The 25,274-nt window shown below is 45.8% G+C and overlaps 1 protein-coding gene across 5 annotated transcripts in view; it reads left to right on the top strand.

Moving 5' to 3' along the window:
- The first annotated feature begins 11,998 nt into the window (after nucleotides 1-11,998).
- The window catches only part of LOC120917244 (protein phosphatase 1 regulatory subunit 12A-like), a 39,045-nt gene continuing 25,769 nt past the window's right edge, over nucleotides 11,999-25,274 (top strand). For 3 of the 5 annotated variants that reach the window (XM_040328393.1, XM_040328394.1, XM_040328392.1), the window contains exons 1-4: nucleotides 12,000-12,306; nucleotides 14,078-14,208; nucleotides 22,641-22,759; nucleotides 23,605-23,764. In XM_040328393.1, the coding sequence (XP_040184327.1) occupies nucleotides 12,049-12,306; nucleotides 14,078-14,208; nucleotides 22,641-22,759; nucleotides 23,605-23,764 (668 nt within the window). In that variant the 5' untranslated portion in view covers nucleotides 12,000-12,048. Of the gene's footprint in view, nucleotides 12,307-14,077; nucleotides 14,209-22,640; nucleotides 22,760-23,604; nucleotides 23,765-25,274 lie in introns of all 5 variants that reach the window. The other 2 variants (XM_040328395.1, XM_040328396.1) reach the window with 1 other exon arrangement.

The following is a 25,274-nucleotide window of genomic DNA, read 5'->3' as shown; positions in this document are numbered from 1 at the left end:
TAAGAATGTTTCTTAGCCACATTGGGTGATGGCTACTTTGTATTGGGAGGTAACTGTTGGAGTCTGTTGGTTTAAAATAGAACTTTGTGCCCAGTTTGTTACCACAGCGGTAAATGTTCAGGTCCTAAAAGAGGATGCTTTGTTGGTTATATTCACAAGTAAGCTTGATATTACATGTGTTATTGTTCAGCTCATTTAAAAAGTTTTCCAATGATAGTAGAGGACCCGCCCAGATAAAAAATAGGTCATCAATATACCTCTGATATAAAACCAGTTCTTCTCTGTTTACATTAAAAATGGTTCTGAGGAGTTCTGAGTGGAAAATAATTTGTTTTCAAGGCTTTTTTTATTCATCCTTCTGGTGAGTGTGAACCCCAAAGGGGGCGAGTGCCACTGTTGGTGAAGATTTGGAGTTGGTGGAGGGTGCACTACCCACTTAATCCTAGAAGCACTTACCACTTTAGGACTATTTCTGCCACATCATCATTTTATTTATTTGATGTGAAGCTGGACACTTATCCAACATTAGCGCTGTTTACCAATAGATCCTTTATTGTGTTTTAAATATTGGTGTATTTTTTATACTATTTTATTTGATGATTTTTCCTCATCTTATACTTAAAAAGCTGCTCTGCATATACCTTTATCCTTTGTCTACATCTATTACCCGTCATTTGGGCTTAGAACCAGTTGATCATACTCTTTGGCGCCGGAAGTGCACTGTGGGCCCCTATTTTGTGCACCTTTCTTTTCATTCATATATATATATATATATATATATATATATATATATATATCTATCTATCTATCTATCTATCTATCTATATATATATATATACACACAGTATCTCACAAAAGTGAATACACCCCTCACATCTTTATAAATATTATGGGGCAGATCCACATACATACGCTGCGCCCGGTGCAGATGTCAAATACGCTACGCCGCTGTAGCTTACTTTGAGTTGGTTTGAATCCTCAACGAATTTGCGCCGTAAGTTACGGCGGCGTAGTGTATGTCTCGCGGCGGAATTCAAATTGGGCGGGTAGGGGGCGTGTTTCATTTAAATGAAGCGCGTCCCCGCGCCGAACGAACTGCGCATGCGCCGTCCGTAAAAACTCCCAGGGTGCATTGCTCCAAATGACGTCGCAAGGACGTCATTGTTTTCAACGTGAACGTAAATAGCGTCCAGCCCCATTCACGGACGACTTACACAAACAACGTAAAATTTTCAAAATTAGACGCGGGAACGACGGCCATACTTAACATTGAGTACGCCACCATATAGCAGCTTTAACTATACGCCGGAAAAAGCCGAACGGAAACTACGTGAAAAAATGCGACGGCCGGTCGTACGTTCGTGGATCGTCGGAAATAGCTAATTTGCATACTCGACACGGATTACGACGGGAACGCCACCTAGCGGAAGCCGAAAAATTGCATGTAAGATCCGACGGTGTAGGAAGACGTACGCCTGTCGGATCTAACACAGATGCCGTCGTATCTTGTTTTGTGGATACCAAAACAAAGATACGACGCGCCAAATTTGAAATTACGCGGCGTATCAAGAGATACGCCGGCGTAATTTCTTTGAGGATCTGCCCCAATATCTTTTCATGTGACAACACTGAAGAAATGACACTTTGCTACAATGTAAAGTAGTGAGTGTACAGATTATATAACAGTGTAAATTTGCTATCCCCTCAAAATAACTCAACATGCAGCCATTAATGTCTAAACCACTGGCAACAAAAGTGAGTACACCCCTAAGTGAAAATGTCCAAATTGGACCCAATTAGCCATTTTCCCTCTCCGGTGTCATGTGACTCGTTAGTGTTACAAGGTCTCAGGTGTTAATGGGGAGCAGGTGTGTTAAATTTGGTGTTATCGCTCTTACTCTCTCATACTGGTCACTGGAAGTTCAACATGGCACCTCATGGCAAAGAACTCTCTGAGGTTAAAAAAAAAAAGAATTGTTGTTCTACAATAAGATGGCCTATGCCAGTGATGTCAAACCTTGGCACCCCAGATGTTTTGGAACTACATTTCCCATGATGCTCCACTACACTGCAGAGTGCATGAGCATCATGGAAAATGTAGTTCCAAAACATCTGGGGTGCCAAGGTTTGCCATCACTGGCCTAGGCTAAAAAAAGATTGCCAAGACCATGAAACTGAGCTGCAGTACAGTGGCCAAGACCATACAGTGGTTTAACAGGACAAGTTCCACTCAGAAAATACCTTGCCATGTTCAACCAAAGAAGTTGAGTGCATGTGCTTAGTGTCATATCCAGAGGTTGTCTTTGGAAAATACAGAGGTTGAAGCCTGTCAGTGCTCAGACCGTACGCTGCACACTGCATCAAATTGGTCTGCATGACTGTCGTCCCAGAAGGAAGCCTCTTCTAAAGATGATGCACAAGAAAACCCGCAAACAGTTTGCTGAAGACAAGCAGACTAAGGATGCGGATTACTGGAACCATGTCCTGTGGTCTGATGAGACCAAGATAAACCTATTTGGTTCAGATGGTGTCAAGCGTGTGTCGCTGTAACCAGGTGAGGAGTACAAAGGCAAGTGTGTCTTGCCTACAGTCAAGCATGGTGGTGGTAATGTCATGGTCTGGGGCTTCATGACTGCTGCTGGGCACTGGGGAGCTACAGTTCATTGAGGGAACCATGAATGCCAACATGTACTGTGACATACTGAAGCAGAGCATGATCCCCTCCCTTCGGAGACTGGGCCGCAGGGTAGTATTCCAACATAACGACCCCAAACACACCTTCAAGATGACCACTGCCTTGCTAAAGAAGCTGAGGGTAAAGGTGATGACCTGGCCAAGCATGTCTCCAGACCTAAACCCTATTGAGCATCTGTGGGGCATCCTCAAATGGAAGGTGGAGGAGCGCAAGGTCTCTAACATCCACCAGCTCTGTGATGTCATAATGGAGGAGTGGAAGAGGACTCCAGTGGCAACCTGTGAAGCTCTGCTGAACTCCATGCCCAAGAGTTTTTTTTTCATCACTTCACTAATCTTTCTAGTTCTCCCTCTTCCATTGTTTTACAGTCTTTTTGTCCAGGGTGGCTTCTATATTGTGTTTCAATACTCTGGAACGGGACAACTGTTATTTCTATGTTCTTTTTCGCTTTGTATGTCCTAGTAATTTTCTGTCCAAATTGTAAAATTCAATAAAGATTATAATGTTAAAAAAATAGTTTTGGGGTTTAGATCTGCTTTATTGACAGATTAGTTTTAAATGAGAAGCCTTCCCCCAACCTAAACACAAAAGCAGAGCCCATGAAAGCTTTTGTGTTATGTGTGCGGCCAAGCCGTATGATCTGTTTCCAGCATTTGTTCAGTACTGTATATCCAGGCTATCAGATTTAGATTATTCTGTGTGAAAGAACCATTCATTATGAAGGTTCTGAAAAGATTTTTCATCAAAAGTGATCTAATCATAATGTGTGTGTGAGAGCCTTTCACCTCTGTTTCTTGCATTCCTCCTAGTAGAACAGTACAGGGTGGTCCGCAGTGGTCATACCAGCTTGGCAAAAAATGAGTATTTGTATTATCCATGTACTGATTATGTTTTTTTAAAAAGGGGGGTTGCCATCTGGGGCCCTGGGGACCTCTGGGCCCTTTAATAAAAATAAAAAAAATAAACCTCTGGGCCCTTTAATAAAAAAATAAAAAAATATATATAAAGAAATAAATAAACATTTATAAAAAAAATTATATATAAAAATAAAAAATACAAGAAATAAAAAAAATATAAAAAAAAAGATTATTTTTTTTATAAAAAAAAGGGGGGGGGGGTTGTTATCCAGGGCCCTGGGGACCTCCGAACCCCTAAAAAAAAAAATTGTCCCTTTAATAAAAAATAAAATACAAATATATTAAAAATATATATATATTTTTTATAAAAAATAAAAAAAGGGGGGGTTGCCATCCGGGGCCCTGGGGGCCTCCGGGCCCCTGGGGACCTCCAGACCTCTAAAAAAAAAAAAAATGTCCCTTTAATAAAAAATTAAATAAAAATATTTTGAAATAATATATATATATTTTTTATAAAAAATAAATAAAAAAAGGGGGGGTTGCCATCTGGGGCCCTGTGGGCCTCCGGGCCCCTGGGAACCTCCAGGCCCCTTACCGGTGTACTGCCTGTACCCCCCTGATGGCGGCTCTGGGTGTAGGGAACCCTTGAAAAGGAAGAATGTAATGCTACAGGTCATCCACCACTTACTGTCCAGCTACAACACAGGGCGCAGGTTCGGTTTGTGTCAGAGATACCGCAAATTATATAAATGGATGATGGCACACCACTAAATCCATCTTATTTATCTCCATCAATTAAAAGCAGGACATCAGCAGGGCATCAGCCCACACAAATAACAAGATTAACGCATTTCACATTTCGCTCAGGGCCGATGCAAGGATTTTGTCTACTCAGGCGAAGGTGCATCTTGGCCAACAGCCCCTATGTGATAGCATATAGGTGACAGGTTCTCTTTTAACTTACAAGCCCCTCCCCTAAAAAAAAGTATAAGAAAAAAATAAAAATCTCAAGCTAATGTCACTACAAAAATATTAACTTGGCCTACCTTGACATTTAGCATCAGTGAGAAACAGCTTTCACTTTCATTCACAATTTTTTTCATGTCTGGAGAGTAATTGGTCACCCCCACAAGGCCAGATGTTCTGTTTTCATGATGGACTCTGGCCTCAGAGTCCCACCTTACATCAGGTGCCCCCAGCAGAGTCCCTCCTTACATCAGGTGTCCCCAACGGAGTCCCTCCTTACATCAGGTGCCCCCAGCAGAGTCCCTCCTTACATCAGGTGTCCCCAACGGAGTCCCTCCTTACATCAGGTGCCCCCAGCGGAGTCCCTCCTTACATCAGGTGCCCCCAGCGGAGTCCCTCCTTACATCAGGTGCCCCCAGCGGAGTCCCTCCCTACATCAGGTGTCCCCAGCGGAGTCCCTCCTTACATCAGGTGCCCCAAGCCGTTCGATCGGCAACTCATTTACATGGGGTGACGGCTCATTATAATAAAACACGCCCACTGCCTGGATCATTTGAATTATGCGGGCTTACGCCGGCCCATATACGCCACGCCGCCGTAACTTCGGGCGCAAGTTCTTTTTGAATACGGTACTCGCCTGACTATGTTACGGCGGCGTATATCGCATATGAGAGGCGCTACGCCCGCCTAAAGATACACGATTCTTTCTGAATCCGGGCCATGGTATTTAGGGGTCAATTCACTAAAAGTTTAATAAAGGCAATTAAAATGCAGTAAAATACCCCATATGGTAACAATTTTGCAAGTGTTTAATTCACTTAGAATTTTGAGGTAAATACCGAATGCGGTATTTGTTCGATTTAGCGGTAATTACCGCATTAGTTATTGCGGTAATTTACCGCATTGAGCTGGTTGTTAAGGAGCAGGCAGGGAAGCCGTACCTATATACGAATTGTCAGACGGCGGAGCCTGCAGTAGGCAGCCAGCCTTCATCGATGACGGGAGCTTCTTTGTTTAATTTTTCGGGTCCAGTGGGCGGCGTGATGGACGCTGGATTTACATCGGGGAACACAATTTTTTATTTTATTTTTATAAAGGGGTAGAAAAACTGTGTGTTTGTGTCTTTATTACTTTGTGGCACTTTTTTGGTGAATGGGTAGGGGTACTATGTACCCGATACTCATTCACATGGGGGTGGGACCTGGGGGCCCCCTTCTTAAAGGGGGCTTCCAGATTTCGATAAGTCCCCTGCCCACAGACCCCCCCAACCACCGGCCACTATTGTGGGGATGAGGCCCTTGTCCCCATCAACAGCTACCTTTACTACGCTCGGAGGATGTCACCTAAGAGGAGACCTACAGGGGAATTCTATCCTGGACGATGCTTTTTGGAAACTTCAACACATAGACAGTAGAGATACATAATTAGTGGGGGGTCCCCTGATTAATCCATAAGTGTCATAACTGTTGCCCACCAGCATTTCTCACTGGTTATACAAGCTACTACCAATCGCCTACTACTACCAATTACACAAGGTTCTTGTGTAAAGCCTCATACACACGATCGGACTTCCAACTGAGTTTTTTGTGGATTTTGCTCCGAAGGGCATTGTCCGTGAACTTGGTATGCATACACACGGCAGGACTTTTTCAGCCAACAAACACGAACGTAGTGACGTAATTCCTGCTCTTTACTGCCACATTTTGGGCAACTTCTGCTATTGTTGCCTGATCTTTAGCATTGGTTCTGAGCATGCGTGTTTGTACTTTGGATTTTAGTCCAATGGACTTGTGTACACATGATCGAATTAGCCGACGTAGGACATTTGTTGCCGGAGAGGTTGTCTGTTCTCACAGCGAACATTTGTCTGATGAAAAAGCGAAAGAGTTTGTCCGATAGATCGTACACACAGTCAGATTGTCCGCTAAAACAGGTCCGTCGGACATTTGTTGTCACATAGCTAGATTCAGAAAGAGTTAAGCCGGCGTATCAGTAGATACGCCGTCGTAACTCTGAATCTGCGCCGTCGTACATTTAAGTGTATTCTCAAATTGAGATACACTTAAATGTAGCTAAGATACGACGGCCTGCGCCGTCGTATCTTAGCTGTCTAGTTCCGCCGGCCGCTAGGGGCGTGAACGCTGATTTACGCCTAGAATGCGTAAATCAGCGAGATACGCCTATTCACGAATGTACACTTGCCCGGCGCAGTAAAGATACGCCGTTTACGTAAGGCATTTTCAGGCGTAGAGTTATTCCACCAAAAAGCTGGCCTAGCCAATGTTAAGTATGGACGTCGTTCCCGCGTCGAATTTTGTCAATTTTACATTGTTTGCGTAAGTCATCCGTGAATAGGGCTGGACGTAATTTACTTTCACGTCGAAACCAATAAGTCCTTGCGGCGTACTTTGGAGCAATGCACACTGGGATATGTCCACGGACGGCGCATGCGCCGTTCGTTAAAAACGTTGGGTCACGATTCATTAACATAAAACACGCCCCCCTGTTCCTCATTTGAATTAGGCACACTTACGCCGGCCCATTTATGCTACGCCGCCGTAACTTAGGAGGCAAGTGCTTTGTGAATACAGCACTTGCCTCTCTGACTTACGGCGGCGTAGCGTAAATACGATACGCTACGCCGGCTGAAACATACGCCGCCCTACGTGAATCCAGCTAAAAAAGTCTGATCGTGTACATGGGCCTTAAGTCTGTTTTACAGATTGGCCTAGAAGCTACGTGAGGATTTATCCCCGTATCCCCAGCTGTTCTACACTCACTTTCTCCTTTTTTGACTATAAGACCAACACGCCATAAGCTCCTGAAGAAGCGTCTTTTGAATATGCGCAACATGTCAAGCTGAGTTGCACTATGACACACCGCCTCTTTTTTTTTTACATTACTTCATTAACTATTGGAGAGTGACCTATGGGTCCCTCATTTTAAGTATATTATCTTATGATACGTAGGTGGTGTGTTTTCTTTGCTTCAAGGCATATTTGTAAATAGCCAATACATTTTAATGTCATTTGTTTTGTATGTTTTCTGTATTTTTAATATATACCTGTGTTATGCCTATAAAGTCCATCATCTGCCAACCTATTTCTCAAAATGAAATCTATTGGGACACGGCATTATATACCCATTTCTCATATCCACAGTACCACTCTGTGGTGATACGGGGCCAGATCCACAGACGAAGTACGCCGGCGTATCTACTGATACGCCGGCGTACTTTCAAATTTCCCGCGTCGTATCGTTGTTTTGAATCCTCAAAACAAGATACGACGGCTTCTGGGTTAGATCCGACAGGTGTACGTCTTCGTACGCCTTCGGATCTAAGATGCAATACTTTGGCGTCCGCTGGGTGGCGTTTTGCGCGTCGGGTATGCAAATTAGTGATTTACGGTGATCCACGAACGTACGAGCGGCCGTCGCATTTTTTTACGCCGTCTGTAGTCGGCTTTTTCCGGCGTATAGTTAAAGCTGGTATTTTGCGGCGTATAGATAGAATTGCCATGTTAAGTATGGCCGTCGTTCCCGCGTCGAAATTTGAATTTTTTTTTTTGCGTAAGTCGTCCGTGAATAGGGATGGACGTAACTCACGTCTAAGTTAAAAAAATGACGTCATTGCGACGTCATTTCGCGCAAAGCACGGCGGGAAATTTCTAGACGACGCATGTGCATTTCATTCGGCGCAGGGACGCTCTTCATTTAAATGAAACCCGCCCCCAACCCGCCCAATTTGAAGTCCGCAGCTAGAAATACACTACGCCGCCGTAACTTACGGCGCAAACTCGCTGAGGATTCGAAAATGCGCCAGGTAAGGTACGGCGGCGTAGCGTATCTCTGATACGCTGCGCGGAACTAAATGTATGTGGATCTGGCCCACGATCTCTAATCATCTATTGTCTACTAAAGAGTCTTATGGGCAGAGGGGATCACTCATTTATAAAACACCATAAATGGCCCGGCTACTTTCCACGGTGAATTGGGCCCCTTGTCACCAGATTAGGTGACAATATTGGATGATTTTCCCCTCTAATATTATGTTATATTATTCTCCCCAATGAAAAATCTTTCCAGGGGGTTAAACCCTTCCATGTAACTATTAGATGGATTGGCATGGAGTTGCAGTGTGCTGGTGTGGAGCATCCTCCAGTGACAGCTCCCCCTAATTGGCCTGGCTACGCTCCATGGTGAATGAAGGCCGTTGTCACCAGATCAGGTGACCCTATTGGATGATTTTCCCTCCAATACTATATTTTCTTATTCTCCCCAACGGAAAATAATCCTTACAGGGGCTGTAACCCTTCCATGTAACTAATAGAAGAATTGGTGTGCTGGTATGTATGGAGCATCCGCCAGTCCCCCTAATTGCCTGGCTATGCTCCAAGGTAAATGGGGACCATTGTCACCAGATCAGGTGACCCTGTTGCCTAATGAAAAACAACCTTTCCAGGGGGTCAAACCCTTCCATGTAACTAATAGAAGGATTGGTGTGGAGTTTCAGTGTGCTGATGGGGAGCATCCTCCAGTGACTGCTCCCCCTAATTGGCCTGGATAGGCTCCATGGTGAATGGGGATGGTTGTCATTAGGTGATCCTGCTGCATGATTTCCCCTGTAATATTATATGTAATTATTCTCCCAAATGAAAAATAACTCTTCCAGAGGCTCTAACGCTTCCATGTAACTATTAGAAGGATTGATGCGGAGTTGCAGTGTGCTGGTGTGGAGAATCCTCCAATCCCCCTGATTAGCCCGGCTACGCTCCATTGTGAATGGGGTCCCTTGTCACCAGATCAGGTGGCCCTATTGGATGATTTTCCTTCTGATATATATATATATATATATATATATATATATATATATATATATATATTTTATTCTCCCAAATAAAAAAAAATAACCCTTCCAGAGGCTCTAACCCTTTCATGTAAATAATAGAAAGTATTGTAGCCAGATTCACGTAGGCGGGCGCAACGTTAGGCAGGCGTAGCGTATGGCATATACGCTATGCCGCCGTAAGTTAGAGAGGCGAGTGCTGTATTCACAAAGCACTTGCCTCCTAAGTTACGGCGGCGTAGCGTAAATGGGCCGGCCTAAGCGCGCCTAATTCAAATGTTGAACAGGGGGGCGTGTTTTATGTAAATGACTGGTTACCCGACGTGATTGACGTTTTTAATGAATGGCGCATGCGCCGTCCGAGCACATATCCCAGTGTGCATTGCTCCAAAGTACGCCTTTTCGACGTGAACGTAAATTACGTCAAGCCCAATTCGTGTACGACTTACGCAAACAACGTAAAAAGATAGGCCTGTTCCGACGTCCATACCTTGCATTGGATGCGCCACCTAGGGAGCAGCTTTATCTTTACGCCGGCGTATCGCTAACGTAAACGGCGTAACTAATTGCGACGGGCGCACGTACGTTCGTGAATCGGCGTATCTTGTCATTTGCATATTCTACGCCAAACTCAACGGAAGCGCCACCTAGCGGCCAGCGTAAATATGCACCCTAAGATACAACGGCGTAGGAGACTTACGCCGCTCGTATCTTAGCCTAATTTAAGCGTATCTGGTTTCCAGAATACGCTTAAATTTGCGACGGCGTAGATTCAGAGTTACGACGGCGTATCTACTGATACGCCGGCGTAAAGCTATCTGAATCCACCTATTGGTGTGGAATTGCAGTTTGCTGATGTGGAGCATCCTCCAGTGACAGCTCCCCCCTAATTGTTCTCGCTATGACCCCGGGTGATTGGGGGCTGTTGTCACCAGATCAGGTATTGGATGATCTCCCCTCTAATATTATATTTTCTTATATTATATTATTCTCCCAAATGAAAAATAACTCCTCCAGAAACTTTAACCCTTCCATGTAACTAATAGAAGGATTGGTGTGGCGTTGCGGTGTGCTGGTGTGGAGCATCCTTCCAGTGACAGCTCCCCCAATAGGCCTGGCCAGGGCCGATCCTAGGCAGGGTGCACGGGGTGCTTCGCACCCAGGCGCCGCAGAGGTGGGGGCGCCGAATCTCCAAAATGCTCCCCTCCCTCCTCCTAGTCTGTGTCCAGAGGCGGAGCGCATGTACTGGGTGCTGCGGTTCCCCATCCCGCTTGCTCTCTCCTCTGGCAACTGACAAGAGCGCATACCTCCCGCTGTCCCCGGAATCCAGGCTGGGTACCACAGCGGAGCCTATTACCGGAACACGTTCCGGCACTAGGCTTCAATTCTGTCCGGTGTGCATGGAGCAGTCTCCTGTCTGCCCCGCCCCCTCTGCGTGTGTCGGCTCCTTTACCATAGGCAGTGTGATTAGAGGCTTCTGGGTTGGCAAGAGCTCTCTGAGTGCCAACCTCCAAGTAACCAAAGATGCCACGTATGCCCCGCCCCCTGTAATGTGCTTCTGCTCCCAGCGCGCCCGAGCTACAGGGATCTATTGGACAAGTATTGATCTATGGGGACACCTGATGTGGGGGGCTCTGGGGGACACCTGCTGTGGGGGAGCTCTGATGGGGGGCCTCTGATGGGGGACACCTGCTGGGGGGCTCTGATGGGGGCACCTGCTGGGAGGCTCTGATGGGGGACACATGCTGTGGGGGGCTCTGATGGGGGACACCTGCTGTGGGGGGACTCTGATGGGGGACACCTGCTGTGGGGGGGGGGCTCTAAAGGGGGACACATGCTGTGGGGAGCTCTGATGGGGACACCTGCTGTGGGGGGGGGCTCTGATGAGGGACACCTGCTGGGGGGGCTCTGATGGGGGACACATGCTGTGGGGAGCTCTGATGGGGGACACTAATGAAGACTTCTTAGGGGAGCATCTCTGTGTTTGAGTCGTAGTCATAGAAACATGTGTAAAGGGGAGGAGTTAGTAAGATGACCCCGCCCATGTGGGGGGCGCCAGAAATATTTCTGCACCCAGGCGTCTGTGACCCTAGGATCTGCCCTGGGCCTGGCTACACTCCATGGTGAATGGGGTCCCTTGTCACCAGATCAGGTGACCCTATTGGATGATTTCCCCTCTAATATTATATTTCCTTATTCTCCCAAATGAAAAATACTCTTTCCAGGGGGTCAAACCCTTCCATGTAACTAATAGAAGGATTGGTGTGAAGTTGCAGTGTGCTGGTGTGGAGCATCCTCCAGTGACAGCTCCCCCTTTAATTGGCCTGGCTACGCAACATGGGGAATGGGGCCGTTGTCACCAGATCAGACGACCCTATTGGATGATTTCCTCTATTATATTATTCTCCCCAATGAGAAATATCCTTTCCAGGGGCTCTAACCCTTCCATGTAAGTAATAGAAGGATTGGTGTGAAGCATCCTCCAGTGACAGCTCCCCCTCCGCCATCCTCCAGTGACAGTTCCCCCCTCCCCGCTCCCCCTCCGCCATCCTCCAGTGACAGCTCCCCCCTCCCCGCTCCCTCCGCCATCCTCCGGTCTCCTCCCCCGGCCTCTCCTCTCTCCCTCCCTCTGCTGGCCTCTCCCGGTCCCCTCCTCCCGCCTGTCCCCGGGCAGGACTCGGAAGATGGCGGCGGACGATCGTGGCCGCTCGGACTCGGCTAAGGAGAAGAGAAGGGATCAGTTGACCCGGTGGAAGGACTGGGAGAAGGAACAATGTCTGAAGTTCGGCAGCTCCCGCCGGCCGCCCCGGGTCCGCTTCGCCCAAGGAGCCGTCTTTATGGCCGCCTGTTCGGCTGGAGACCGGGAGGAGGTTCGGGAGCTGCTGGCGGCCGGAGCCCCGATCAATGGCACCAATGTGGACGGGCTGACCGCTCTGCACCAGGTAGGGGGGACTTCCATCCCGGGGAACGGGGGACACCCCTTCACCAGCCACCGGAGTTAGAATTTGGGGGAGTAGATTTCTTTATTTTTTTTGGGGGGGGGGGGGGGGGGGTCTCATCCTTACGATCTTGACCTGTATGGGAAATTGTAGACGGTGCACGTAGAGGTTACGTTGGGTGGACTACAAGAATCAGAATGTCTTGTAACCCTTCGCCGTGCCATCGAGGAACCAACAGTCCCAGCAGGACAGGACTTCGATCCCTCGATAGCCACAGATTGCTGGGCTCGGTTATGGTGCTCACACGTATCGATCTGATCCGATCGAATCCAGAGACCCTCCATCCCATAGATTTGAGGAGTCTCTTTTACATCCAGGGAGTTTACTAAGTTTGAACAACTATCTCCAAGTGCCGTTGAACTCATCATGAGACCCGCCTAAAGCTGGCCATACACGCCTCGAAATTTGTCCACTTTAGACTAAATTCGAGTTGCGGGTGGCCTTCCCGAAACGAACAAACCTCGAGAAATCGAAGGAGCTAGGCAAGGATAAAGTTGGCTGAACATTGACTAGCCAATAGGATACAGTTTGAGATTCCTCCATCCATACGGTTTAGCATGGATGGAGAAGAAGAACCTTTTACTTGTATGGTCAGTTGATAGATCCCTGGGATGGAGATCCAACCATCCCCGGGATGGAGATCCAACCTTCCCCGGGATGGAGATCCAACCTTCCCCGGGATGGAGATCCAACCTTCCCCGGGATGGAGATCCAACCGTCCCCGGGATGGAGATCCAACCGTCCCCGGGATGGAGATCCAACCGTCCCCGGGATGGAGATCCAACCGTCCCCGGGATGGAGATCCAACCGTCCCCGGGATGGAGATCCAACCGTCCCCGGGATGGAGATTCAACCGTCCCCGGGATGGAGACCCAACCGTCCCCGGGATGGAGACCCAACCGTCCCCGGGATGGAGACCCAACCGTCCCCGGGATGGAGACCCAACCGTCCCCGGGATGGAGACCCAACCGTCCCCGGGATGGAGACCCAACCGTCCCCGGGATGGAGACCCAACCGTCCCCGGGATGGAGACCCAACCTTCCCCGGGATGGAGACCCAACCTTCCCCGGGATGGAGACCCAACCTTCCCCGGGATGGAGACCCAATGGAGCCCTCAGTGGGCTTCCAAATGGTGACCTGGTTGGAAAGACTTCCCACCGTGCCAAAGAATGAGCCCCTTGATTTCTCGATTTTTCCCCATATAACCTGCAATGCCGAAATTGGAAAATCTGCTAGTATATGGCCAATCTGGGATTGTCCCTTTTATTTGGGAACCTTCACCTCCCGTATTATTTAAATAGTCGTTGGTAAAACGACCCGCAGATGGCGAGATCCTCTGTCCTATCACCACGTTCTTAGTACTAGGCCCCCATAACTTGCCCTTATCTCCATATCTGGTAGCATTCAGCCGCCGCCGGCACCACATCACACACTCGCACCTCCAGTAGGAGAACGTTTCATCCTTTCATAGTCAGCTGCTAGTGGAGACCACACACTCTTCTCAGCTAGCAGAAGACTTCAGATCTTTGCCGTCTCTTTGCATTCCTCGTCCCTCTGGCATTTTTTAGTGTTTAGATGAAATGTTCCTCATCCGCCGGCTACTTTTATCCCCCCCTCCCCCATCTATATACTGTTTGTACTGCTTGCTATGTATCTTTCTCGATATTCCATCCTTGGTCATTTTTTTTTCTCTCCTTTGCCCCCCCCCCACCAGGCTTGTATTGATGAGAATATCGAAATGGTTCAGTTTCTGGTTGAAAATGGAGCCAGCGTCAACCAGCAGGATAACGAGGGGTGGACCCCACTCCATGCAGCCGCATCGTGTGGCTTCGTGCCCATTGCACAGTGAGTCCGGGGTAACAGCACCCCCCAATTCTCTATTGTATACACACACATGCAGTTTTTTTTTCTTGTTGTGGCCTCCTTGACTCTTCCATATACGTCCATTGTGGGCTGAGTATGTGCATTCCTAGTTCTCCTGAGTGTAACGCAGTCAGGCTTGTTCAGCGAGCGATGACGAGCCCTAAAAGGCATTTAGCCAGCAGTCAGGTTGGTTCAGGGATAGACAATTACCATTTGGTTGATTTATTACTTTCTGCCTTCAGCCCCTGTTCACACCGGTGCAACTTGCAATGCGATTTGACAGGTCCAAGTCACACCCTATTGTCGGCAGTGGAACTGTTTAAATCGGTGCAACTCTGACTTTGCGGTGCCGCACCGATTTGGGGGGGAGAAAAAGGTTCATGCGGTATTTTTCGATTTCAGGTGCGACTTGCATAGACATCTCTGCATGAAGTCGCACAGATGTCGGTCGCGTCGCACGGACCTGTTGCTTTAAAGTTGTGCGACTTTGAGTCAAGTCGCATGGTTTCAAAGTCTGATTCGGTGTAAACTGGGGCCAAAACTTTAAGGCCCAGTTCACACCGTAGAAACGCAGTCTGGATGCGTTCCAGATGCTTTTCTGCGCGCGTGTTTTTGATGCGTTTCAGTGCGTTTTTGATGCAGTTCAGTGCATTTTTTTTTTCTCCCTCCTTTTTTTTTTTTTTTTTTAACCTTGAATAAGGACATGCGTGTTCCATTGCGTTTTTAAGTTTTTTTTTGATGCATTTTATAGCATTCTAGTGCAGCAAAATGCAGCATGTTCTACTTAAATTCACACGATTGCCCCATCAACACAGACAGTGCTGACAGGGTAATCCCTCCCACCGAGCAATTGTCTTCCCCTTCCGGGAGAAGACCGTTATTGTTGCTAGCGGCTATAGCAGCCGCTACTGATAGGTGCAAGCCAATTGGGCAGGCTGGTTGTACCCAAGTTGATTGATCAAACAACTTGGTACGTTGAGCCTGCCCCAAGTTGATTGATCAAACAGCTTGGTACATTGAGCATGCCCACTAATGGCCGAGATCCGGACCATGTATGGCCGGCCTTACCTTACACGTTGCAATCTGATCATACAATCTTTGAACAGTCAACATTGGATTAACCACAACTATGTAATGTGGCGATCTACATGTCTTCAATTAATCTGTCCAACCAGGCAGGCCTTTGCACTACCTACTTGTTGGTAGATCTAAAGTTGATTGTACAGTGTGTGGTCAGCCTAATGGTGGCCTTACACTATACAATCTGACTTTACAATCTCATTTTAGATAATAGGAGTGCACACCTAATCTATCCTATTAACCTGGCAGACCTTTGCACTACACACTTGTTAGAAGATCTAATGGAAATTGTACAATTAGATTGTTACGTGTGTGGTTAGCTTAATACTTTGAGGCTCACCATACGTGTTACAATCTGATTGTATAATCTCCTTTAGATCTATCAACAAGTGTGTGGAGCATGTTTCAATATAAATTGATTGGATAGAATAGGTAGGTCCCAATGTCTTGTTCTGCATAAGTGATGAGCTTGGGGTTTCCAGTCAGAACCCCAATGAGTGAGCCTGACAGGAATCTGTCAATGTATTGGGCCAATCATCTGCAGCCAGGGGCATGGGCCTGCATACGATTGGCCCATTACACTGACGGCATCCTGGTGGGTTCACATTGGGATCCAAACACTTCCGATCTCTGTTCTGAATCGGGGAATATATTCATGCCAGAAGATGAGCAGGACTACCAGGCAGATGGCATTTTCAGAGAACTCAGCCGTTCTAATAGCACAGGGTTCCTTTATTGTCATCATGCAGAAACACCATTTTGAAGCTTATGTTAACCAATCAGAAATCGGCATTCATTTGCTTCACTGCACTTAAAGGTGACCTGCCAGTAATACAAAGTTTTCACACTGGATTATTAATGGCAGGCCCCACAGGGTGGTTTATCAACATGCAGTCCCAATCAAGTGCTGTGGCGCAGCCGCTGCTTCCAACAATGCAAACTGCGCATGTCAGTGACCCATAGAGAGATACCAGCGTTGCATTGTGGGCTGGGGGGAATGGGCCAGGGTTTGGATGGGCTCCAAATCCATCTCTGCTTTTAGCGCATGTTGATGGACATTTTATAGCTTTGTCGGCTGGTAGCTTTTTGTTTTGTCTGTTTAACTTTTAGGCCCGGTTCACACTAGTGTGATGCCAGACATCGCATGTGATTCACACCGCAGTGCTGTGCAGATCACATGCGATGCGATGTAATGTATGGCTGAAATCGCATTCGCACCAACGTGGTGCAGGACCCTTTTTTGGTACGCACTGGAATCGGATCGCATAGGTGTTCACACCTATTCCATCCGATTCCAGCACCGTTTCACAGTTCGCACTGCGATCTGCGAACCGATCTGGAGGTGTCGTTACCTTTACATTGACGCCCGCAGCGCTTCGCAGATCTTGGCGTGAACCACACTGGATTCGCAGGGTTCTCGAATTGCACTAGTGTGAACAGGGCCTTAAAAGGCAGTTTTTCCATTCTGCTGCTTTTTGGGTCAAATTACTAAAAAATAGTTGTAATGATAATCCCTACAATGTAAAGTTTCTAATATTGTAAATGCCTAAAGGCCATTTCCCGCCACAAGGCTGTGCGGTTTGATGCATGCAATTCCAGGCTTTGGGGTGCGTTGTGTTGGACAGCCTGTTCATTTGAATGGGTTGTAAATGCACCTCCTTCCTATATTGAGGCGCGCTCGCGGCTCATTCAAAATAAATGGGATGCCTAACATAATGGTCCATGAAAATGCACATGTTAAAGTATATCTAAGGCCCCACATGAAAGTCCCACCTTGAAGTAATGCCTGTGTAATACTGAGGTCTATGGACCTCAAGTTGCATCAAAGTCAGACCAAAGTAGTGCAGAGACTACTTTTGAAGTCAGACAGATATGAGCGGTACTCCTTGGAAATCATGGGGTACGACTTGTCTTGCGACTTTGCAGTCTCAAGACGCATGACAAGTTGCACAAGTGTGAAAGGGGCCTAAAGCCAAATCTTTTATTTTTTTCCTATTTGGATAGAGTAGGGTAGGAGGAGGCCTTGTTTACACTTTTAGTTGCACACGGTTGAGACACTTTTTTGCTGCTCACTAACTGCTCTATTCTGGGGAGAATAGGATTAGGCCTTGTTTACATTTGCAGTTGGGGAGTGGTAAAAAAAACGTGCAGCTAAGACACTTTTTTTTTACAACTTCCTAACCGCTCCCACTTAAACTGCAAAGGCAGCTGACAGGGGTGTATGTGAGGAAACATTTATCCCCACTATCATGCTCGGCGGCCTGTACTGCCTGCTAAATACAACTTATTCAAATGAATAGGACCTTTCTACAGTCCTGCGCAATGAATGCGGTTTGGTAGCGGTGTTTTGTAGGGGTTAAACCAGTCGGTGAGGAGGCAGCATTAATGCCTCCTTACCACCTGTCAAACACGTAGTGAATTACTCTTCAGAAGGCACTGCATATGTAAACTAGCCCTTAAAACTGCTGACGTATTTGTCTTACTATCTGTGTCACAGTGGGGCAATTTTCTCTTACTTCCTGTATTGTAGACTCAACAGGAAGTGAAGGCATATCCTTCCAGTCTGAGGGAAATCCATTGTTAAATAGTTGTCAGGGGAACAAGAAAAATTTACCTCAGATTTTAAGATTTACCTTCACTTTGTTTCCTGGTGACATTGATGATCAGGACGATGGGTGACGGTGACACACACAGCAATAAAACTGGACAGTATTTCTTACCCCTTACTATGCTATCAAAATCTAAAATAAAAAGTTTTGCCTTTTAGCTACACTTTACAGGTTTTTCTCTATTTTGCACAATGCACTGCAATGCGTTGTCGTGTGGCGGGGTGCAAATAAAAATGATTGGCGTGTTAATGTTTCTGGCGAATAAAGTATTAAATGGTAAAATGTAAGAGGGAATGTCAGTTATGACGTAGTTCATTGCTGGTATGTGGTTGTAACAGGTTATACAGGGGTGCACGGCTGACATCTTCACAGGCCTATGACAGCTTGGTATTTGAAGTAATTTACTGTCAACAACACCCTTTACAGGCCTAGTGATCTGCTAATTGCAGGGATTTTAGACCTTTTTGTGTCATTAGACTGAGCTGAACATTTCTCATCCTGTCACTGGTGGTCTAATAGCTATCTTTATTACTTTACTCATATAATTGTATACGTTGTTTTTCCTTGTGGCGTTTGTATATAGTAAACCTGTTTTTGGGGTCAAATAAAACATAGTAACTATGTAGCTGCATAGCAAGTACCATCTGATACCTCATATTACCTGAAAGTATATGTAAACTCATAGTTAAAATCTCATATACGTTTTAACATGTTTAATGCCTCCTGCTAGCCGTTAAAGGGGCTCGTAACGCTGGAGGCGTTTCCTGGGCTACTCAGTCACGTGATAATGGCAATTGCCATTCATAGTGATTTATGTGCTCAAGAGCCTGTCCTAACGGCTTCTCTTTGTGATCAGTGATGATAGTGATTGAAATCTGTAGTTGACCTGACCTGGCAGCACCAGGTTAAAGCAGTTACAGTGCTATGGTCGCTAAAAAAGTGCGGTCACATTGTTGGGGGTTTGCAAGTGAGTGCGGTTGCAGTAGTAGGCGGGTGCCATGTGAGCGCAGTGTCTGATGTCATTGCTGAGTGAGCGAGTCTGCAGTGCTGGGGAGTGGCGAGTGAGTGTTGTCACTTGAGGGCGGTCGCAATGCTAGGGGTGCTGAAGGAGTGCAGTCAAAGCACAAAATGGCAGCTCCAGCTGTACACATACAGTACATTTGGCACCACAGCCTTAAAGCCCACCGCAATGCTGCCTCATATATGCATATGGCCCATGCATTTTTTTTTTTATCCCTTTACTTCCTGTCCCCTAGACTCTACAGGAGGTGCTCCATGTCCAAGCACATGGGATGGTAGAAGATTGCCTTCCTATATGCAAATGTTGACTTTGAAAAAAAAGTCACTATTTACACAGCATCTTTAGAACTGTAGTGACTGGTAGGACCATAAAGCCAGAAGGTGCCTGCTGTGCAGCTGCAGTGCTTATTTGCTTTCTTTGACTCCAGCCCAGGTTTACTTTAAACTCTTCATACCACCTCACAGTGGACTTTAATGCAGGGAGGCAGAGTGGCTTCCTGAACAAGTGAATACTGTGGCTCTCACAGCGGTCACATGATCGGGAGTACGTCCTGCTCGCTCCCAATCAGAAACCATGACTGAGATGTGTCAGAGCTAGCTTGGCTTGTGTTCTGGGAAGCGCTCAGTGAATGCACCTCAGGCCTCTGTGGACGTATATCTGTGGCGGCTGGGCGTTGAAGCCCATTTCTCCTGTCCTAGCATACATGTGAAGAGGTTGAACCAGAGATATAACTATGTAGCATAACAATGTAAAAAATGTACTGTTGTAGGACTGATGTATGATACTAGGACAAGGTAGAGTGGAGGTGTGGCACTTAGCAGCCAATCGGAATCTTGCTGCCATTTCTAGCTAGCACTAGGAGCAATATCAAATATAATCTGACTTGTTGCTTTAGGAAACGCAGGAAGTTTAATTTTCTTGAATTAAAGTGAGGATGCAGGATCCCTGACCCTCTGTCTGTACAGTGCAGATTGGCCCTGTGCTGATCACATGCTCCCAAGAGAGAAAAAAATAACTCTCTAGCGATACACACCAAACTGAGCATGCTCAGAGTGCCCCCAAGGCTCTGGTCTATCAGGAAATGGTTTGGGGACTGCACACAGAGGGAAGGGTCAGAGAAGACGGTATCAAACAGGCCTTTTTACACAGTGCATTGGGATAACCCCTTAGGTTCCACAGGAGTATAACGAGCATGCTTTATTGCATATATAGACTGATTTTACTGTTGTGGGTTTAGTAACACTTTAAGTCATTAGATTATATTACTGGTTAAATGAAAGCAGACATCTCATTAGCTGCTGTGAACACTGCCTTCACTTTTCTCTTCTTCCAGCATTTTGTATTTAGGCCAGATAACCTGAAGCATGATAAAATAACTTTCCTCCACAGCTTTGAATAATTTTAATGTGATTATTAATTGTGTGGCGGACTAATGTTGCTACTAGATGCTAGTCCGACACCAGCACGTTTGGGAATGATAGAAAAGATCTGATTGGTTGTTGTAGGCAAGGCATGAAATTTCCAATTCTGTAGCCAGTCTCAACCAGGGTTCTGTGGAAAGCTAAGGTCCTCCAGAGGTTGCATTGAGTTGTGGCTGGTTGACCTCCCATCCAATGGGGCCTGGATAGTTCTAGGACCAACACCTCTTGGCAGCATCATGACACCAATGGGGGAAATTAATCTTGCCGACTATTAATATAAAGAAGCTTTTTGCTATTGAGCCCCAATGAACTGGTTTTAGTAAGGGTTCCCCAAAACTGAGCATTATCTTGGGGGTTTCTCTGGTGTAAAAAGGTTGAGCGAGACTGATGTAGACATATACCCATACAAGTATTGGTGAAAGCAATCTAAACCTCCTTCCAACAGAACCCACGTGTAGCACAGTAAAGCCTTGTACACACGCTCGGTTTTCTCGGCAAGTACCAGCAAGAAGACTGCTGGCAGAGCTTTCTTGCAGAGTAAACCGAGCGTGTGTACGAGGCTTTCCGGTTTCTCGTCTGGAAATCTGGCCAGAATGTCGACGACAAAAATAGAGATCCTGCTCTCTATTTTCTTGTTGAGATTCTTGTCGGCCTGTTTCCTGACGAGAAACCAGAGAGTGTGTATACTTACCTGTCGCCATGGAAACCCGTGCATGCTCAAAATGACTTTGACGCAAGGCGCGGTAGCTTCCACGGCATAGGTAGAGTGAAGCAAGATGGCGGCGACGGCATCGAATGTGACGAGCGCATGCTCGTTGTACGCGATCATGTAACCACGTTCTTGCCTTTCAAGAGAACCGCAGTTTATTTGAAAGGACTGTGTGTACACTCGGGCGGCAAGAGATTCTTGCCAAGAATTTAATCAGGAAAAACAACGTTTTCCTGACGAGATTCTGGCCCGTGTGTACGAGGCCTAAGGCCTAGTTTACACTTAGTAAAAACAGGCGGTTGAGGTGCATTTTTAACGCCTTTCTAACCAAGCTTAAAAAGCAGCTGTATGGGGGTACACCCATATGCTGGTTGCAGGAATGATCACGGCACTGCCTGACGAATGTGACCTATATGCAATGCATGTAGTTGCAATATGGTGGTGCAGGCTTTTAGGGTTTAAAACAGGCTGTGAGGAGGCAGCATAACGCCTCCTTGCTGCTTGTCAAACACCACCTGATATTTATCACAGATCGATCTTCAGAGGGATAACGCATGCATAAACAAGCCCCAAAACCAGAGAAGTATTCTTCATTTTAGGACAGCGGCAGAGCTATGCAAATGATTTCTTTACACCCACAAAAGCCAAATTCACTTCCAGAACTACTGGGGTTTAGCGCAAATAAAGCCTAAAACTATATAACCATTTATTCCAAACTGCTAAAAGCTCTTTGAATCGGCGCATAGCTCAGTAAAGCCTCTTAGAACAGAGGTATTTGCATGCCTCATTCCGTCACATTTCCCAAAAATAAGAGGATTATTCCTTATTAATGCACTAATAGTCCCATGCAGTTCATCTGATATAGGGAAACTAGAACAAAACAGAATCTGTTGTCTATCAGAGGTTCTACATTCCAACTATAACAAGAATTTGGTCTCTGTGGGCAATGGCTTCACTGCTTATGTTGTCCTAGCTCCAGATTTTTTAAATCTGCCTGTGTACTGGTTAAAATGGAACTCTTTGTTTTATGGGTGGAGTTAGGCAAACTCGGTGACCTCAAAATGCAGGTGTCGTAAGCCCCCTAGTGGATTATCCATAAAAACACACCGAGTGACGTCCAGAGAGGATCCGAGAAGTACAGTTTAATACATGGGTATTGGTGGCGGAACATGTCAATCTTGGGGGGTCAAACCAAGAATTGGTCTACAGTTCAGCCCTAACATCCTTTAAAATCCCAGTGCCAGAATACATAAACGAACAACCATGTTTAGACCAATTAACAGACACCAAAGTAATGCCAAAGTTCCTTACTTGATATGCTTTTGCATAGTTTGAGCACACTCAAGAACCACATATAATGATCCTAGCATGAAAACTTTCCTCGATACCATCTGTTTTCGTTAACATAAGCAGTTTACTTTCGCTTACTAACAAGTTCGAAGATGTTTATCCCAACTGCAGATGTTGCCTGTCTTCTAATGCTGTCACCAGTTCCGATATTTCACTTTTTTCTGGAATTTGTTTGCATCTTTACACATGGATTTGTTGTCAGTGTGATTGTACTCTTTGGACAGGTACTTGATCTCAAAGGGTGCCAGTGTTTCCATTGCAAATAGCGAAGGTGAACTTCCCCTGGATGTGGCCCATGAGAGTGCCATGGAGAAGCTGCTGAAGAGCGAGGTTAAGAAACAAGGTAAGTGTCCACCTTTGCAAACAGAGGTTTAGACACCTCTATTGTCAAAAGTAATGGAGCCAAAATGGGAACGTCGTAAGATCAGGTTTTATAATGTTTGTTAAAGACGTTTGACTATGGATCCCTACTTTAGATTCCAGAGACTGTACAACCTTTCAATATGCATGTAGGTAAACTTGTACATATGCATATAGATCAGCTTCATGTCAGTAATCTTATCAATACCTTAATTAAAAACTGCATACGTATTTTAATTGTATATCTGGCCAGCCATGTTTGCCTATTACATACAACCTGCTTTGCAATAGTTGTGCTTGAGGCTGGGTTCACATACATGTGAATTGGATGCATTTTTAACTGCATCCAGTTCTCATGACATGTAAATGTAACCGGCTTAGAGCCGGTTCACACATGCGGTTTCATAAAGGGTCCTGTGTGTTTTTGGGTCTGGTTAAAATTTGCACCTGAACTGGTGAACAGAAAAACGCATCGGACTGAGGACTGCAAACCACAGGCGAATATGTGTGAACCAGGCCTTACTGCTACTTTACATTGCAAGTACATAAGTCAGCCAACTTGCTGAAATAAAATTAATGGACTCTTGTGTGGCTGCTATATGGTCTCCCAAGTTGATAAGTGGGAAGCAACCTAATTCCTGTAAGCCACGGAACACCCCCTTTAGTGGCCAATACAATTTTTTTTAAAGTGGACTTTTACCCCCCGCCCAAAGTTGCATGCCTATCTCTAATCATCTACAAGTCCTGTTAAATAAACATGCTGCGATGCACATGCTGCAATGTGGTCAGCCAGTATTTAATCATAAAACCGACATTCCATTTGTTTAGGTGTGGATCTAGATGCTGCAAAGAAGGAGGAAGAGGAGCTGATGCTGAGAGATGCAAGGCGTTGGTTGAACAATGGAAAAATTGAAAATATCAGACACCCAACCACTGGAGCTACACCTCTACATGTAGCTGCTGCAAAGGGCTACATAGAGGTCATTAGGTGAGATGTCACTGAAATGTACTGTATCAGGAGACAGGTGTTGGAGACGAGAATGGAGAGAATTTTTTTTTTTTGTAATTTGTCAGTGAAGATTAAAATTTACGGTAAATTCACATAATAGATCCCAGTGCTGAAGATGAATAGGTTTGCTGTACCTGAGTCAAGTTTTGCAGTTAGAACATTGTACAGATTTGGGTAAGGACTGTGGTTGAAACTAACTGCATTGTGTGCGCTGGGTATCTGGACCGTTTGGACCTGCATTGTGTTCACTATAGACTTTATTTTTATTTTTTTTATTTCTTCAGAATTCTTAGCAAAATACAACATGCCATAAAATAAAAAGGAAATCAAAGAGAAAAAAAATGACACCACATTAACGGGGAAGATCCCAAACATTACATAGTACTAGGCAAACAAGACACCAGGAGAGAGCGAAATCCCTATGTATACAAATGAACAGATCTAGTGCATATATAAAAGGGTCAAAACGGCCAGTGTTAGTCTTTCCTCGCTATGGAAACAATTGTTTTTCCTCTCCGATCATATCCCTTTTTTTTTTTTTTTCTGTTTTTCTCGACTCTGATTTCAGCGCACAGTGCGTGCAGCCGAAATCAGGTTAGAGAAAAACAGAAAAAAGGGATATGATTGGAGAGCAAAAACAATTGTAGGTTTATCTGCCAAATCCAGAACAGGCAGCCCCCGTAGCAAAATAAATCGGGTAAGCGTTCCGTTTAATGTTGCAATTCCAAAAATCGGGGAGCATAGCCATTTGAAGTGAGGGGTCTAAGCCTACTCTAGGTGGCCAGGTCTACCACAACTGGAGGATAAAGCATATTCTGTCCAGTAGAAGCAGGTTTTGGGAAACTATTCTTTTCTATCTCTTCATTGGTTGCCCGTAAAAGACAGAATCACTTTCAAGGCACTCTGTCTGGGAATTGCCCCCCAATATCTATGCGAGAAACTAAAAGCTCACAACACCAATCGCATTCTGCGATCCACCAACCAAAATCTGCTCCAGATACCCAAAGCCAGATACAAGTCCAAAGGAGAACGAAGATTTGCGGTCCAAGGACCCAGACTATGGAACGCTCTACCAACCACCATCTGATTGGAGGTAAACAACCTGGCCTTCAGGAGAAAGATCAAGACCCATCTCTTCTGAGGGCCCAGGGAATGGATACCAAGTGCCCAGAGGCGATTCAGTTCGCATGTGTTGCGCTATATAAGTTTCTCACTCACTCACTATCATGTGCAGAGGCAAGGATTACCTCCATTTTGTAAATTTCTCCAATTTTACGTGGCCAAACACTTAATGGGGGAGCCATAGACTGCTTCCAGAAATGCTAAATGCAGGCCTTGCTGAATTGTGAGCGAGCAATTGTATGCAGGATCGTCTCCCAGCTGAACGTCCATAAGTTTAAATATTAGGCCCTGGACCCGGGTCCAGAAGGGTTCCAAAACACATGGAGATAATATCCTCATGCCAAGAACAGTACCAACATTGAGAGGA

This window comes from Rana temporaria, chromosome 11, assembly GCF_905171775.1.
Source record: "Rana temporaria chromosome 11, aRanTem1.1, whole genome shotgun sequence".
In the NCBI taxonomy this organism is placed as follows: domain Eukaryota; kingdom Metazoa; phylum Chordata; class Amphibia; order Anura; family Ranidae; genus Rana; species Rana temporaria.
The sequence above is the reverse complement of the archived record's forward strand: the minus strand, read 5'-3'. Positions and strand labels throughout refer to the sequence as shown.